General features: G+C 38.1%; 1 protein-coding gene across 1 annotated transcript in view; it reads left to right on the top strand.

Annotated features, from left to right (window-relative positions):
• PCSK1 (proprotein convertase subtilisin/kexin type 1) overlaps nucleotides 1–14,336 on the top strand; it is a 127,347-nt gene extending 113,011 nt beyond the window's left edge. The window contains exons 13-14 of the mRNA XM_063964045.1: nucleotides 6,982–7,143; nucleotides 8,943–14,336. Coding sequence (XP_063820115.1) covers nucleotides 6,982–7,143; nucleotides 8,943–9,272 — 492 coding nt within the window. The 3' untranslated portion in view covers nucleotides 9,273–14,336. The remainder of the gene's footprint in view (nucleotides 1–6,981; nucleotides 7,144–8,942) is intronic.
• The last annotated feature ends 2,622 nt before the right edge of the window (nucleotides 14,337–16,958 follow it).

Below are 16,958 nucleotides of genomic sequence, written 5' to 3'. Positions count from 1 at the left end.
GTAGTATATAGAAACTATAAAGATAGTAGTCTATAGAAACTATAAAGAAAGTAGTATATAGAAACTATAATGATAGTATAAACTATAAAGATAGTAGTCTATAGAAACTATAAAGAAAGTAGTATATAGAAACTATAATGATAGTATAAACTATAAAGATAGTAGTATATAGAAACCATAAAGATAGTAGTATATAGAAACTACAAAGTTAGTATATAGAAACTATAACGATAGTAGTATATAGAAACTATAAAGAAAGTAGTATATAGTAGAGATGAGCGCCGGAAATTTTTCGGGTTTTGTGTTTTGGTTTTGGGTTCGGTTCCGCGGCCGTGTTTTGGGTTCGACCGCGTTTTGGCAAAACCTCACCGAATTTTTTTTGTCGGATTCGGGTGTGTTTTGGATTCGGGTGTTTTTTTCAAAAAACCCTAAAAAACAGCTTAAATCATAGAATTTGGGGGTCATTTTGATCCCAAAGTATTATTAACCTCAAAAACCATAATTTACACTCATTTTCAGCCTATTCTGAACACATCACACCTCACAATATTATTTTTAGTCCTAAAATTTGCACCGAGGTCGCTGTGTGAGTAAGATAAGCGACCCTAGTGGCCGACACAAACACCGGGCCCATCTAGGAGTGGCACTGCAGTGTCACGCAGGATGGCCCTTCCAAAAAACCCTCCCCAAACAGCACATGACGCAAAGAAAAAAAGAGGCGCAATGAGGTAGCTGACTGTGTGAGTAAGATTAGCGACCCTAGTGGCCGACACAAACACCGGGCACATCTAGGAGTGGCACTGCAGTGTCACGCAGGATGTCCCTTCCAAAAAACCCTCCCCAAACAGCACATGACGCAAAGAAAAAAAGAGGCGCAATGAGGTAGCTGACTGTGTGAGTAAGATTAGCGACCCTAGTGGCCGACACAAACACCGGGCCCATCTAGGAGTGGCACTGCAGTGTCACGCAGGATGTCCCTTCCAAAAAACCCTCCCCAATCAGCACATGATGCAAAGAAAAAGAAAAGAAAAAAGAGGTGCAAGATGGAATTATCCTTGGGCCCTCCCACCCACCCTTATGTTGTATAAACAAAACAGGACATGCACACTTTAACCAACCCATCATTTCAGTGACAGGGTCTGCCACACGACTGTGACTGATATGACGGGTTGGTTTGGACCCCCCCCAAAAAAGAAGCAATTAATCTCTCCTTGCACAAACTGGCTCTACAGAGGCAAGATGTCCACCTCATCTTCACCCTCCGATATATCACCGTGTACATCCCCCTCCTCACAGATTATCAATTCGTCCCCACTGGAATCCACCATCTCAGCTCCCTGTGTACTTTGTGGAGGCAATTGCTGCTGGTCAATGTCTCCGCGGAGGAATTGATTATAATTCATTTTAATGAACATCATCTTCTCCACATTTTCTGGATGTAACCTCGTACGCCGATTGCTGACAAGGTGAGCGGCGGCACTAAACACTCTTTCGGAGTACACACTTGTGGGAGGGCAACTTAGGTAGAATAAAGCCAGTTTGTGCACATTCTGTTTGTGCCGTGAACTACCGCACTGTACACTGGTTGATAAAGAGATAGTAGTATACTCGTAACAACTAGTATGACACTATGACGACGGTATAAAGAATGAAAAAAAAACCACGGTTAGGTGGTATATATTATAATAATAATAATACAATTATGGATGGACGGACTGCCTGCCGACTGCCGACACAGAGGTAGCCACAGCCGTGAACTACCGCACTGTACACTGGTTGATAAAGAGATAGTAGTATACTCGTAACAATTAGGATGACACTATGACGGTATAAAGAATGAAAAAAAAACCACGGTTAGGTGGTAGGTATATAATAATAAATAATACAATTCTGGTCGGACGGACTGCCTGCCGTGTGCCGACACAGAGGTAGCCACAGCCGTGAACTACCGCACTGTACACTGGTTGATAAAGAGATAGTAGTATACTCGTAACAATTAGGATGACACTATGACGGTATAAAGAATGAAAAAAAAAACCACGGTTAGGTGGTAGGTATATAATAATAAATAATACAATTCTGGTCGGACGGACTGCCTGCCGTGTGCCGACACAGAGGTAGCCACAGCCGTGAACTACCGCACTGTACACTGGTTGATAAAGAGATAGTAGTATACTCGTAACAATTAGGATGACACTATGACGGTATAAAGAATGAAAAAAAAACCACGGTTAGGTGGTAGGTATATAATAATAAATAATACAATTCTGGTCGGACGGACTGCCTGCCGTGTGCCGACACAGAGGTAGCCACAGCCGTGAACTACCGCACTGTACACTGGTTGATAAAGAGATAGTAGTATACTCGTAACAATTAGGATGACACTATGACGGTATAAAGAATGAAAAAAAAAACCACGGTTAGGTGGTAGGTATATAATAATAAATAATACAATTCTGGTCGGACGGACTGCCTGCCGTGTGCCGACACAGAGGTAGCCACAGCCGTGAACTACCGCACTGTACACTGGTTGATAAAGAGATAGTAGTATACTCGTAACAATTAGGATGACACTATGACGGTATAAAGAATGAAAAAAAAAACCACGGTTAGGTGGTAGGTATATAATAATAAATAATACAATTCTGGTCGGACGGACTGCCTGCCGTGTGCCGACACAGAGGTAGCCACAGCCGTGAACTACCGCACTGTACACTGGTTGATAAAGAGATAGTAGTATACTCGTAACAATTAGGATGACACTATGACGGTATAAAGAATGAAAAAAAAACCACGGTTAGGTGGTAGGTATATAATAATAAATAATACAATTCTGGTCGGACGGACTGCCTGCCGTGTGCCGACACAGAGGTAGCCACAGCCGTGAACTACCGCACTGTACACTGGTTGATAAAGAGATAGTAGTATACTCGTAACAATTAGGATGACACTATGACGGTATAAAGAATGAAAAAAAAAACCACGGTTAGGTGGTAGGTATATAATAATAAATAATACAATTCTGGTCGGACGGACTGCCTGCCGTGTGCCGACACAGAGGTAGCCACAGCCGTGAACTACCGCACTGTACACTGGTTGATAAAGAGATAGTAGTATACTCGTAACAATTAGGATGACACTATGACGGTATAAAGAATGAAAAAAAAACCACGGTTAGGTGGTAGGTATATAATAATAAATAATACAATTCTGGTCGGACGGACTGCCTGCCGTGTGCCGACACAGAGGTAGCCACAGCCGTGAACTACCGCACTGTACTGTGTCTGCTGCTAATATAGACTGGTTGATATTTAAAGAGATATTAGTAGTATACAACAATACTATACTGGTGGTCAGGCACTGGTCACCACTCCTGCAGCAAAAGTGTGCACTGTTAATTAATATAATTGTACTCCTGGCTCCTGCTAACAACCTGCAGTGCTCCCCAGTCTCCCCCACAATTAATTATAAGCTTTTAATTTATACATTGATGACTGTGCAGCACACTGGGCTGAGCTGAGTGCACACAGACTGAGTCACACTGTGTGACTGACTGTGCTGTGTATCGGTTTTTTTTTCAGGCAGAGAACGGATATAGCAGAGAGAAGTGAACGGATATATTATATTAAATAAAAGTTAACTAGCAACTGCACTGGTCACTGACTGTGGTAAACTAACTCTGTCTGCGACTCTGCACAATCTCTCTCTCTCTATCTAATCTATCTCTATTCTAATGGAGAGGACGCCAGACACGTCCTCTCCCTATCAATCTCAATGCACGAGTGAAAATGGCGGCGACGCGCGGCTCCTTATATAGAATCCGAGTCTCGCGATAGAATCCGAGCCTCGCGAGAATCCGACAGCGTCATGATGACGTTCGGGCGCGCTCGGGTTAACCGAGCAAGGCGGGAAGATCCGAGTCGCTCGGACCCGTGAAAAAAAACATGAAGTTCGGGCGGGTTCGGATTCCGAGGAACCGAACCCGCTCATCTCTAGTATATAGACACTATAAAGATAGTAGTATATGGAAACTATAAAGATAGTAGTATATAGAAACTATAAAGATAGTAGTATATAGAAACTATAAAGAAGGTAGTATGTAGAAACTATAACGACAGTAGTATATAGAAACTATAAAGAAAGTAGTACTGTATATAGAAACTATAAAGATAGTAGACTATAGAAACTATAAAGAAAGTAGTTTATAGAAACTCTAAAGATAGTATATAGAAACTATAGACAGTAGTATACAGAAACTATAAAGATAGTAGTATATAGAAGCTACAAAGATAGTAGTATATAGAAACTATAAAGAAAGTAGTATATAGAAACTATAAAGATAGTAGTCTATAGAAACTATAAAGAAAGTAGTATATAGAAACTATAATGATAGTATAAACTATAAAGATAGTAGTCTATAGAAACTATAAAGAAAGTAGTATATAGAAACTATAACGATAGTATAAACTATAAAGATAGTAGTATATAGAAACCATAAAGATAGTAGTATATAGAAACTACAAAGTTAGTATATAGAAACTATAACGATAGTAGTATATAGAAACTATAAAGAAAGTAGTATATTGACACTATAAAGATAGTAGTATATGGAAACTATAAAGATAGTAGTATATAGAAACTATAAAGATAGTAGTATATAGAAACTATAAAGAAGGTAGTATGTAGAAACTATAACGACAGTAGTATATAGAAACTATAAAGAAAGTAGTACTGTATATAGAAACTATAAATATAGTAGACTATAGAAACTATAAAGAAAGTAGTTTATAGAAACTATAAAGATAGTATATAGAAACTATAGACAGTAGTATATAGAAACTATAAAGATAGTAGTATATAGAAGCTACAAAGATAGTAGTATATAGAAACTATAAAGAAAGTAGTATATAGAAACTATAAAGATAGTAGTCTATAGAAACTATAAAGAAAGTAGTATATAGAAACTATAATAGTATAAACTATAAAGATAGTAGTATATAGAAACCATAAAGATAGTAGTATATAGAAACTACAAAGTTAGTATATAGAAACTATAAGAAAGTAGCATATAGACACTAAAGATAGTAGTATATGGAAACTATAAAGAAAGTAATATATAGAAACGATAACGATAGTAGTATATAGAAACTATAAATATAGTAGTATGTCGCAACTATAAAGAAAGTAGTATATGGAATCTATAATGATAGTAGTATATAGAAACTATAAAGAAAGTAGTATATAGAAACTATAAAGATAGTAGTATATGGAAACTAAAGACAGTAGTATATAGAAACTATAAAGATAGTATTATATAGAAACTATAAAGATAGTAGTATATAGAAACTACAAATATAGTAGTACAGTATATAGAAACTATAAAGATAGTAGTATATAAAAACTATAACTATAGTAGTATATAGAAACTATAAAGAAAGTAGTATATAGAAACTATAAAGAAAGTAGTATATGGAAACAATAAAGATAGTAGTATATGGAAACTACAGTATAAAGATAGTAGTATATGGAAACTGTAAAGAAAGTGGTATATGGAAACTACAGGTATAACGATAGTAGTATATAGAAACTATAAAGAAAGTAGTATATAGAAACTATAAAGATAGTAGTATATGGAAACTATAAAGATAGTAGTATATAGAAACTATAAAGATAGTAGTATATAGAAACTATAAAGATACTAGTTCAGATGGTAATGAATATTGGTTATACAGTATTAGTCTACTGATAAATTTCACAAGACGTGAAGTATCCATATTTACAGATGGGTCCTCATACATCTAGCCTTAATACCCCATGCAGCAGGAGATGCCTGTCAGGAGTGAGCCACCAGGTCCAATGTAGCTCTGATTGCATTGCGCGTGTTTTGTCTTTGGCAAAAATGCATCTTAGACACAACGTGATGTGGCGGGAACACACCAGAACACTGTGCTGATTAATTTGTATATCTGTGTGCCACTAAGTCTGTATATAAAGCACAACAGAGCTTAGTATGGAAAAAGCCATGGCCGCTGCATTGTAGGCCTTTGTATACAGATTCAGAAACTCCGTCACACACAGATATACAAGTGTCGCATGTCAAATGAATCAGCACAGTCTCGTGGTGCATTGGGTCTAAGATGCATTTTCGCCAAAACAGACACCCAATGCTGGCAGAGTCTGATGAAATGCTGGCAGAGTCTGAAAAAACCTGATGTGCCAAGAGGTGCTGTTTGGTGTGACTGCAGCAAAGATGTACGAGTACACATCTGTATATTATTATTATTATTATTATTATTATTACATTTTATTTATAAGGTGCCACAAGTGTTTTGCAGCGTCGTACAAAGGACAGTACAGGGAGACAAAACTTAGCATTACAGTAAATAAATAACAGAAATAGAGTACAGGTAACAAAGAGCACCACAATTCTCAAGACATAATACAGCTAAGATGTAAGTAGTGAGGGAGTGATCAACGTACTACTAGGGGCTGGTGGCCATAGATGGAGATGAGCCTTTACCAGCAGGATATCCCAATTACAGTTTTAAAGTTATGCACTCCCTGCCTTTAACCAAGTTTAGGTACAAAATATGTACTCGTATGAACAGAGTTGATCTTGCCCAAGTACTCAATAAGATTTATACGTATATACCACAATGCATTTCTGTTATTATTAAATGCTACATGAAAACAGCTCAATGTCTATTCTTACCTTATTCCTTTTTTCTGCGTATATGCTGCCCTGTTCCCTCGCTTTACTTACAAGTATTCTTCAAATTATTATTTATCCTGTTCCCTCCCATGCTGTTGTAGCATGTCTATAAAATGACACAAGCTGATTGGTTGCTATAGGCAACAAATCCACTTTATCTCTGTTGAAGGTTTGATACATCCACCCCAATCATGCCTAGTGTTTCTTTCTGGCTTTTTGATATTCAAATATTTCAACATAAAATTGTTGTTGTTGTTATTATTATTTAGTCTAGAAGAAAACAAAATGAGGGAAAAATTGACAGCTGGAGGCTAGTTCTGCATGGAACATCGACCCGTCCAGACCACACGACCCAGCCAAGAGTCTACACTTCCTATAATGTTGTTCAGAATGATCGCAGAGGTGTGGAGAAAGTAGGAGACAATGACACGGTATGTAATCACCTCATGCTGTAGGGCAGGCATGTCCAAACTGCGGCCCTCCAGCTGTTGTGAAACTACATATCCCAGGATGCCCTGACACAGTTTTGCTGTCAGAGAATGCTAAAGCTGTATTAGGGCATGCTGGGATGTGTAGTTTCTCAACAACTGGAGGGCCGCAATTTGGACATGCCTGCTTTAGGGGGTCGGTGTTGGATCCTCCCCTGCGGGGCATATTGTTAGACCCACCTGTCTGCTTTTTATCATACATGACTGCTAATATGTACAGTATAATTAATTTGAAAGAAAAATGATTTCACAATTATTATTTCAAAATGTTGAGCATTTCATGGTTCATACTGGTTGTCAGTACATTGTATACTCCAAAGTGAGTTAATTTACTCCTATCCCCAGTACATAAACTAATTCAGTCTATGCACAGAACTTAAACACCCCCCAATGTAGGACATACATGTTGTTGAGCCTTAATTCAAGTAATGGGCCCTACACACTGAAAGATTTAAGTGAACGATATGAACGTTCTCGTTCATTAATGACCGAGAACTCGTTCATATTGTTCAGTGTGTAGGCACCAACGATGAACGATGTGCGTCCCCGCGCTCGTTCATCTTAGTGCCCCGTCGCTTATGCATGCAGGCCAATAAGGACAATCTCGTCCATATTAGCTTGAACTGCTATGGAGCCGGGTGACGGGGGAAGTGAAGAAACTTCACTCGCCCTGTCACCTCCCCCCCGCCGCCGGGTCTGCCGTATTGGCGGTCGGGCAGCTCGGCGGCGGGTCGCCGAGTCTGTAGGGCCCATAAGACTAATAAACATTATTGAACATAAACATGTTATAAACCAGTGTATAATCAGACCCTCCACAGTGACATCTTCCCGGTGGTACTATATCCTTGTCCTTAGTATAATGTTACACTTATCTAGGCTGGATTAGTTAATTGATAAAATAAGCATTTTTAAGCATCAGTTAAATAATTCAGTACATTTCAGTGGTAGTACATAAACAGGTAAGTTGGAGGGTCTTCCTGTTTCCTACTTGTTTGACTGGTTAGGTGCACGAATCAGTGAGTACGTGGTTTAAGTAGAGAGTCTACAGGCATGCCCCAGGGGGTTGACAAAGGGTGTAGTGTCTGTGCTTTTTGGTGTAACTGTTAAAACCGTGTAAATGCTGCTAGGGAAGATTTGGGGCTTTTCCAACCCTAAGGGATAAATTCAATTGCGGGTGGGAAATGTAAATAACACCGCAGCGCAGGTTTACAATTTTACTATTGAATTAGGGGACAGAAAATGGGATGCAGTGATGTCGTCTTTTTTCTCGCACCCCCAGAGCAAGTCTGGTAATTCCTAAAATCGTTAATTTTAGGAAAATCACAGAGACTTGCTCTGGCACCCCGGCGGCACCCCCCTGAGGACTAATTAAGCAATTGTAAGTTTCCAATTATCTTAATTAGTCAGGAATTACTCACATTCCAAAGCTGGAGAACTACATTTCCCAGCAGCATTTGCACCTCTCAGCACCATTGAAGCATCCTAGCAGCCCCCTCCTCAGTGACAAGATGGAGGGGAGACCACCAGAAGCACGTTTCTGAGCGGTAGCTTTGCGGATGCATGGTGATGGTCCATTTTATGGGAGTGTCGCTGATAGTGACTGCATATAGAGATGCAGAATCGTTCTCATAGGAGGACGTATTCAGACGCATAATCTGCACCTGCATAGGGATGGCGCAAGAATTGATGGTGCGAACGATGGAGCGTCTAAAGCGATATTTCCATGTTTCGTATCATTTCAGGAACCCGCCAATGATAAACTACCTACTGTGAAGCCTACTTCTCATGAAAGTGATGAAATGGAAGATGTTGTGAAATCAAAAGCTATTTTACACCTTCTGAAGAATGCTTTTGACAGAGAAGGACCTCCATATGAAGAGGAAATTACTGAAATTCCTAAGAACCATTATTATTATGCTCTGAATAAAATAAGCAAGCAGCCAGATGTAAATGACAGAGACAACAATCTATACAATGAATATATTGATCGATTCTATAAAAAGAAAAATTACAAGCATAGAGATGATCTTTTACTGCAAGCTCTTCTGAATATTGTGGAAAAGGAGTCGTAGAATTAATTATCCTTAACAATGTTGGAAACATGCCGCCGCCCTTTATATTTTGATTTTGCAAGCCTAGATTTTCATGAAAATGCCAAAAATTAGCATCATAAACATTCTGTATGCACAACCAGGAAACAGTCAAGCTGCCAAGTTAGTGTGGAAGAACTTGTACATAGTCAATGAGGAAAGCAACATACTAATTATATATGCAGGTATAGAAAATAATAGTAATTCTAAACAATCCTTGGGACAAGGGACATAACTAAACGTTGATGGGCCCTAAAACAATGATTTCAAAGGACCCCCATGTATCAATAAGTAGTAAAAACTCAAATGTATATATGGGGCTATGACTGAGAAGGTGGATTCCCCCTCAGCTGTGGACCTCCTAGAAGCTGTAGCCTCTGCACCTATAACACTGATACCAATGTTGTGAACGTCTGACATTAAGATTTATGGATATACTCCTTTTGAAATTCACACAAATTAGTAATTCCCTGGGTGTCATAACAAAGACATTGGAGGAATATTTTTGAAAACTGGTGCACAGGGAATAGTATATAAAAACAAAAACCTGTCCTTACCCAACTCAACAAATTGACATTCATTTGCTTTATGTGCCAGTAAAATGAGATCTACAAGCTGATTGGTTGTTATTGGCTACTCCTAATTTTTAGTGCTGTCCACTAGTTTTCAGAAATGTATCTCATTATGTAATCCTGACAACAGTAGAAAGGTACACGTGTGTTTACATGAAATTGTCCTTGAACATACATTTCACCAGCATTTAAGTCCAGTCAGGCAGTGAACTATAAACAGAGGCTTCAACTCTACTGTATTCAGAACAGAATGTTGGGTTCAGGGGATATCAGAGGCTTTGCATGGAGTGAACCCAGCATTATTAGGACTCACTCATGTCGGTGCCCCATAGCTGACACATGTCTTTTGCACCCCCTGTAATGTTACTACTGAGTCTAGTCAACCCCCATTACAGATGTAAGTCTTCTCCATTGAAACTGGTCCCTGGTTTGGTGAAAATTATCTTGATGTTCCAGTGTGGTACAAAATGTTGATGTAAAATGTCATCATTGTCTGAACATCGACATGTCAAATGTTGACATTTACATAATGCCTTCATTGTCAGAATGTCGGTATGTCAACATAGTGTTTGTGTAAGTAGAGTAGCCCTAACCATATATCCTGCCCTAATGCTAACCCTAACTGCTGACATTGCGCCTGTCAACATTATGTCCATGTTGACAAACTGAATTTCAACATAATTACCGCATAGCCTATGACTATACTGTGATGATTTTTGAATATACCATTTTTGTTTTTAGTTAAAGTACTTTCAATTTCTTTTTCTTTTTAACAAGTTATTTGGCAGAAACTTATTTTATTTTCCTATATTTAATCATTTGTTTCTTGGAGCTCGACACCAATCTCAATTAACACTTAATTTACACTTTTTTCGTGACCATACTGTTGATTACTTATTTCTCTTCCAAAAGAAACTGCGACATTGAACTTTTTATTGATTCAAATATAATTCAATCTGTATCAAAAATAATTACAAAATAATATAAAAACTTGTTCAATTGTATGTAAGAATTCTAGAAATTGCTGATAAAATGATCAAGGTTATAATGCATAGACATGGGAAACTATAATTTAATATTAATGCTTTTTTAAATCACAACAATACATCCAAATGTTCTTTGTTATACAATGTACTTATTTTTTAGGACAAATATATTATCAGTAACAGTTTTAATTTTAAATTGTTACTTTTTTTAAAAATGTCATGCAGTGTCATCATCACACAACACTTTGTAATAACAAAAAAAATATATTGACATAACAAAATGTTTGGTCCCCTCCTGAAATAAATTAACAAAGAATACACACTGTAGTAAAGATATACAAAGAGTAATGATGCCAGAAATATAATTTTTAATAATGTGCTACATATAGTAGGTCTTGAAATGTCTTTTGCCCCCTCCGGTAGTGGGGTAATATAATTAGTTAATTAAATCTGCAGTATTTTTCTAACACAATCAATCTATAATATATAAATATATGAAATATATATATTCTTTTTGACATTTACATTATTTATTATTTACCGTAATAATTTATAGATTATATCATTCAATTAACAGTAGTATTTGTATGATATTTCAAACTGAATTTGACTATTTTTTACATCAAAATATTTTTTTCTGGTAATATGTTAGTAAAAGTTTTAAAGATTTGTCCACTCTTGCTAACTTTTTAATATCAAAGTGTAATAGAATTGACCCCCCAAAAAAGTAACTTAACATCAATGGGTTTGAATGTCACATTCGGTAGAGACATTCATGCTCTGAATTTCAAACCCACAGATATTAGGCAAATAATACAGAGGTATGTATTTGCTCTGGAATATTCTACTATACCTACCTGCTTTGGGGTATAAGGTGTATTTGAGATGATAATGGATGATATCATGTACATTAGTATTTTAAAAAGTTTTGTCAAAAGTGGGTAAATCTCTCATGATAACCAGTTTGCTGTACATACAACCTGAAAATAATTCATATCCAATAACAGAGATTTTATGTAGTGGACTTTGTTTATATTCACCCTGTATACCAGCACAACCGAATAGACATGATATAGTAGCACTAGTGCCTCCAACTGGCTAACTGTATTACCTCGCAGTGTTATTTTCAATAAAGTGCAGATATTGTCTACTCCTGGTGATGAGATCCATTTTGTTAGCTTATCACTTGTATAGCTAGAAACCAATAACATGTATTATTAACATTTATATAGTGCTAGTACTGTATTAAGAGAGAGAGAGAGAGAGAGAGAGAGAGAGATAAAAGGACCCTGCTCAAAAATCTGTAAGGGAATATTAATTTAATACACGAGGTTAAGTGCAACCTACAGCATGCTGATCCAGCTAGATTGCAGATGGTAGAAAATGTTTATTGGGCTGTATGATCCAGTCATACAGCAGTTTTGGTAGCAATTTTGCCTGGGGGGTAGAGGGTTGTTTGAGCATAGAAAGAAAACATGTAAGTTTTGTTTGAACTGTGTAGTGAGGAGGTAATTGGGTAGAATATCTTATGGAGGTTATGTGGGTGCTTTGGAAATTTTCTAAGCTTGACTAAAGAGAGGAGTTTTCAGGGAAAACAAATATTTGGAGGCTAGAAGAAAGTCTTGTTGCACAGAGTAGGTGCAGCCTGGAAAAGATTCTGTCATCAGGAATGGGAGTAGGTGATGAATTTGGATGGAAGGTGCAGATCTTGTGCAAAGGGGATGGGTCAAGTTGACAGTTTGAGACAAGTGATTTATGTTGATTTAGTCTTGTTTATGTCCTCATATGTTAGTAGAAACAGTAGTTTATATTGGATTCAGTAAAGTACAAGGTAGCCAACATAAGGACTGATAAAGTGTAGCAACAGTAGAAGAACATTTTGCAAGGGGAAATCAATCTTGCCGATTGCAGAAGTTTAAGTCTGTTAAGGGAAAGACTACTAAGAAGGCCATAACAACAATAATAAATTTGGAAGCTCGTGATTGCATGGATTTAAGCTATATCACTGTTCTTTATAACATATTTGCATACTCTGGAAATAGTTCTTATATGCATGTAGCAGGATTTGGCTTAGACTGAACATGGGGAGCAAAAGTTCAGAGTTATGTATGACATCTAGGCAGCGGGATTTAATGAGGGGGGTTGATTGTTGTTGTTTTGTCAACAGAGATTTAGTTGATAGGTATGGAACTTCTGTTTACTGGTGGTTAACTAAATTTGGGAATTATTCGCATAGCGGTAATACTGAATTCCATTAGTATTCTAAAAGACGTAGTATAGAAAAGAGAATCTGGAACTGAGCTCTGTGGTACTCCAACCTATAAAGGAAGAGCCGAGGACGCGGATCCAGAGAAATGTACACTGAAAGTGCGATTTGAAACATAGGATGAGAACCAGGATAGGACAGAGGGGTCTATATACTAAGCCTTGGAGAGTGACAAAGTGGATGGAGACAAAGTACCAGCCAATCAGCTCCTGCCCAAAAAATGAGAGCCATTATCCTTCAGATACAGCAGTGCTCAAATGATAAACCACATTAGTCAGTGCAGTCTCAGCAGAGTGTTGGGAACAGAATCCTGACTGAAGAGGAGAGAATATTGTAGGGTGTGCGAGGCCAGAAGGGTGTGGTATTGAAAGTCGACAGTAACTAGGTCGACAATTTCTAGGTCGACCACTATTGGTCGACAGTAACTAGGTCGACAGGGTGTCTAGGTCGACAGGGTCTTTAGGTCGACAGGTCAAAAGCTCGACATGAGTTTTTAATGTTATTTTGGTGTCGTTTTCTTCGTAGAGTGACTGGGAACCCCAATTAGTGCACCGCGTCCCCTCGCATGGCTCGCTTCGCTCGCCATGCTTCGGGCATGGTGCCTTCGCTCCGCTACCGCTTTGCTCGGCACAGATTACCGTTCCAATCGTAGTCCACGTGGATCATTAAGTATGAAAAGGTTCAAAAAAAGAAAAAAAATTGTGAAAAACTCATGTCGACCTTTTGACCTGTCGACCTAGAACATATCGACCTAAAGACCCTGTCGCCCTAGTTACTGTCGACCAATAGTGGTCGACCTAGACATTGTCGACCTAGTTACTGTCGACTTTCAATCCGGATCCCAGGCCAGAAAGCATGTAATTGCAAAGTGCCATTGCAAAGTAACTGGTGGCTAGCAAGCCACATTCTCATGCGTATTGGATCAGCCCCAAAAATGGCAGCTTCCACTGTGTGTAGGCAACATGAGCACTTTAGTGGGTCACTGTTGAAAGAAATTATATATAAACTGTACATGTTAAAAAGAAAACAAAAATGTAATTTTAAATTACTGTAAATGTTAACAAAATGTTATTGAATTTATCCAATTTTAAAATTACATTATAAATTTTGTCAATAAAAACATTTTCAGCAGAATATATACATTTCATAAAATAAAGTCTTTCAAAAATGGCATGTTCCAACAATAGTAAAAAAATGTGATGTGATGTTATAATTTATTTTGTCTAATAAGCATAATACATTGTGGAAGCAGTTATCTTAGTGTGTGTTTTTAACATTACAATGAACAACAGTGAACAAGAGAACACCTGGGTATAATCAACTAAACATGATTTATTTGACAAACTATTTTAAAGTATGAAGAGAAAAAAAATGTGTAGTTAAATAGTATTTCTTTGATGTCGATATGATCATGCTGCTACAGGGGTTGGCAGATATATCGCTAGCGAATCGATAGGTGTGTGCAGCCCATGTGTCTGTGAAAAACGTAATTCACAGACATATTAGGTCATCCCTGTAGCACAGCTGATGCTGATATATCCGATGCCGGAATCCCGATATCCAGACTCCCGAACGTAGGTATGCAAGGGAGGGTTATGGTGCAGGGGGAGGGTTAGGTTTAGGGTGCAGAGAGGGGGGGTAAAAGTTAGGCTGCAGCTGGGATGTGCAGTCAGGGGAGGCAGTGCCTTTCCTGTCATAATGATTAAAATAATAAAAGGAAGATATAACACAGATTCTGTGATAAATATCTTCTTTTATTATTGTAATCATTTCCCCCTGTGTATATGCCTGCATGTTAGGGTGGGAGGCAGTGGGAGAGGTGCCTCCTGCTGCTAACACTAAAGTTTGAGTAGCACGGGGCGGGTAGGGGGCAAGGCGAAGCCATGGGCTGTAAAAGCCCATTGAAAATGTATGGGGAAGCGGCACCAGTACAGGTGCCTCAATGGCAGCGGCGTGCATTTATCCCATATGAATGCACGCCCCTGTCAGTCCCCCAGATGTGATTTGACCAGCTGATCCACGTGATCTGCTGGCCTGTGGGCACATGCGGCGGCGCAAAGCGGCGGGCATCGTGGCGGCGGGACCAGGCGGAGAAAGAGTGACTGGCGGCAGACCTGGATCTGAGAGGATCCAGTCCCTGCTAGCCATTATGCAGAGTTAGGCAGCGGAGAGCCGGCTTCCAATTTCAAAAATGGCACCTCAACGTCATTTTTGAAATTCAAAATGGGCACCGCAAGCCAATCACGGCTCACCGCGTCATCGCCCCGCCCCCTCAACTGGCTTATATAAGCACAATAAATTATTTAAACATCAGGTGTTGTGGTTTTTATTTTAATATTTTCTTTACAGGCGGACTACAGGTGCCAGTGGGCCCTTAGTGTCTGGGCATGCTGGCACTTCTGGTTCTCCAAGTGCCGGCATGCTTGCTGGGACCTGTAGGCTGATTGTGTATGCCATGAACCCTGCACCCACCGCCACCAGTGGTGCGTGGCATAGCACTGGGCTTTTAGCCCAGTGCTGGTTGTTGCTCAGGAGGGGGGACCCCATTTAAATTTTAAGGATGGCTATGCTAGGTCCTGGTGCTCATGCTCCATTCAAGTGTAATAACCCACTAGACATGAAGGATGTATGTGCAGTGGCGTAAGTTTGTCCCAGTTGGCCGGAGGCAAGATAAATATTGGTGCCCCGCTCCATATATATATATATATATATATATATATATATATATAATACAATAGTTGTATGGGGAGCGCTAAATATTTATTATTGACAGTTTCTTATATAGCGCAGCAAATTCCATTGCGCTTTACAATTGGAAGTAACAATGATATAACAAAACTGGATAATAACAGTCATAGAGGTAGGAGGGCCCTGCTCGCAAGCTTACAATCTATAGGGAAATAGTATCACTCAACAGTTCTCATACAGTCCTTTTTATGCAGTTCTTTCGAGATGAAGGTCAAATGAGAATCACCCAACACAATACCACTCATTAATCCGTTTTCCATATAATTTATTACATTTTTATTTTTTAAAAACGGATTAAGACTCTTACATTAATCTTTGACATTCATGGGTCAGATGGTAGAGACTAGCTGTCTGCCCCAAATGGGGAGGAGCTCCTTGGACAGCTTGTCCACCAACTATGTCTAAGATATCACCCAACGCGTTTTGTCTAAAAGACTTCATCAGGGATGTCTTTAACAAAAATAACAAATAAAATATTTATACAAAGGTCATAAACATGCATAAAATGGTCTTAAGAATAGAGTGGTATGATTAAAGAGGTAGCTAGTAGATGGTATATTATAAATAATTTTTAAACTACTATCATTTGGCACTAGATTGTATTATTTTAATTCTATTACTCAAATAAATCAAACCAGAAGATGAAAAATTAAAATTAAAACAGATCATACATGAGGATAGTTCATACCAGAATCATAATATATGATGTATAAATAATGGTATATATATAATGATATAAACTTCACTAGGGGACAATGAATAAAACTTTACTAGAGGACAATAAATGTCACTACTAGCATTGGTCAATTATATGAATGCGTTTCAAAAAACGATAATGTAATGATCTAAATTTCACTATTCATATTGGTCAATTATATATTATTAGTACTGGTCAGTTGGATAGTTTCAATTACTTACTTTCTAAATGTAAGAGGCAAATATACCGTCCTAATAATTATTACAAAGGAAGAAATCCGTGGATATGGATCTGCAGACACAGGATATACATACAACTTAAAATATTCAGTGTTAATGCCTACTACTAAATTATTTTGACAATTTTTATATTCACAATTTATATACTCACATTAAGAAT

Source organism: Pseudophryne corroboree, chromosome 1, assembly GCF_028390025.1.
Source record: "Pseudophryne corroboree isolate aPseCor3 chromosome 1, aPseCor3.hap2, whole genome shotgun sequence".
Classification (NCBI taxonomy): Eukaryota; Metazoa; Chordata; class Amphibia; order Anura; family Myobatrachidae; genus Pseudophryne; species Pseudophryne corroboree.
This window is presented reverse-complemented; position numbering and strand designations above follow the sequence as displayed.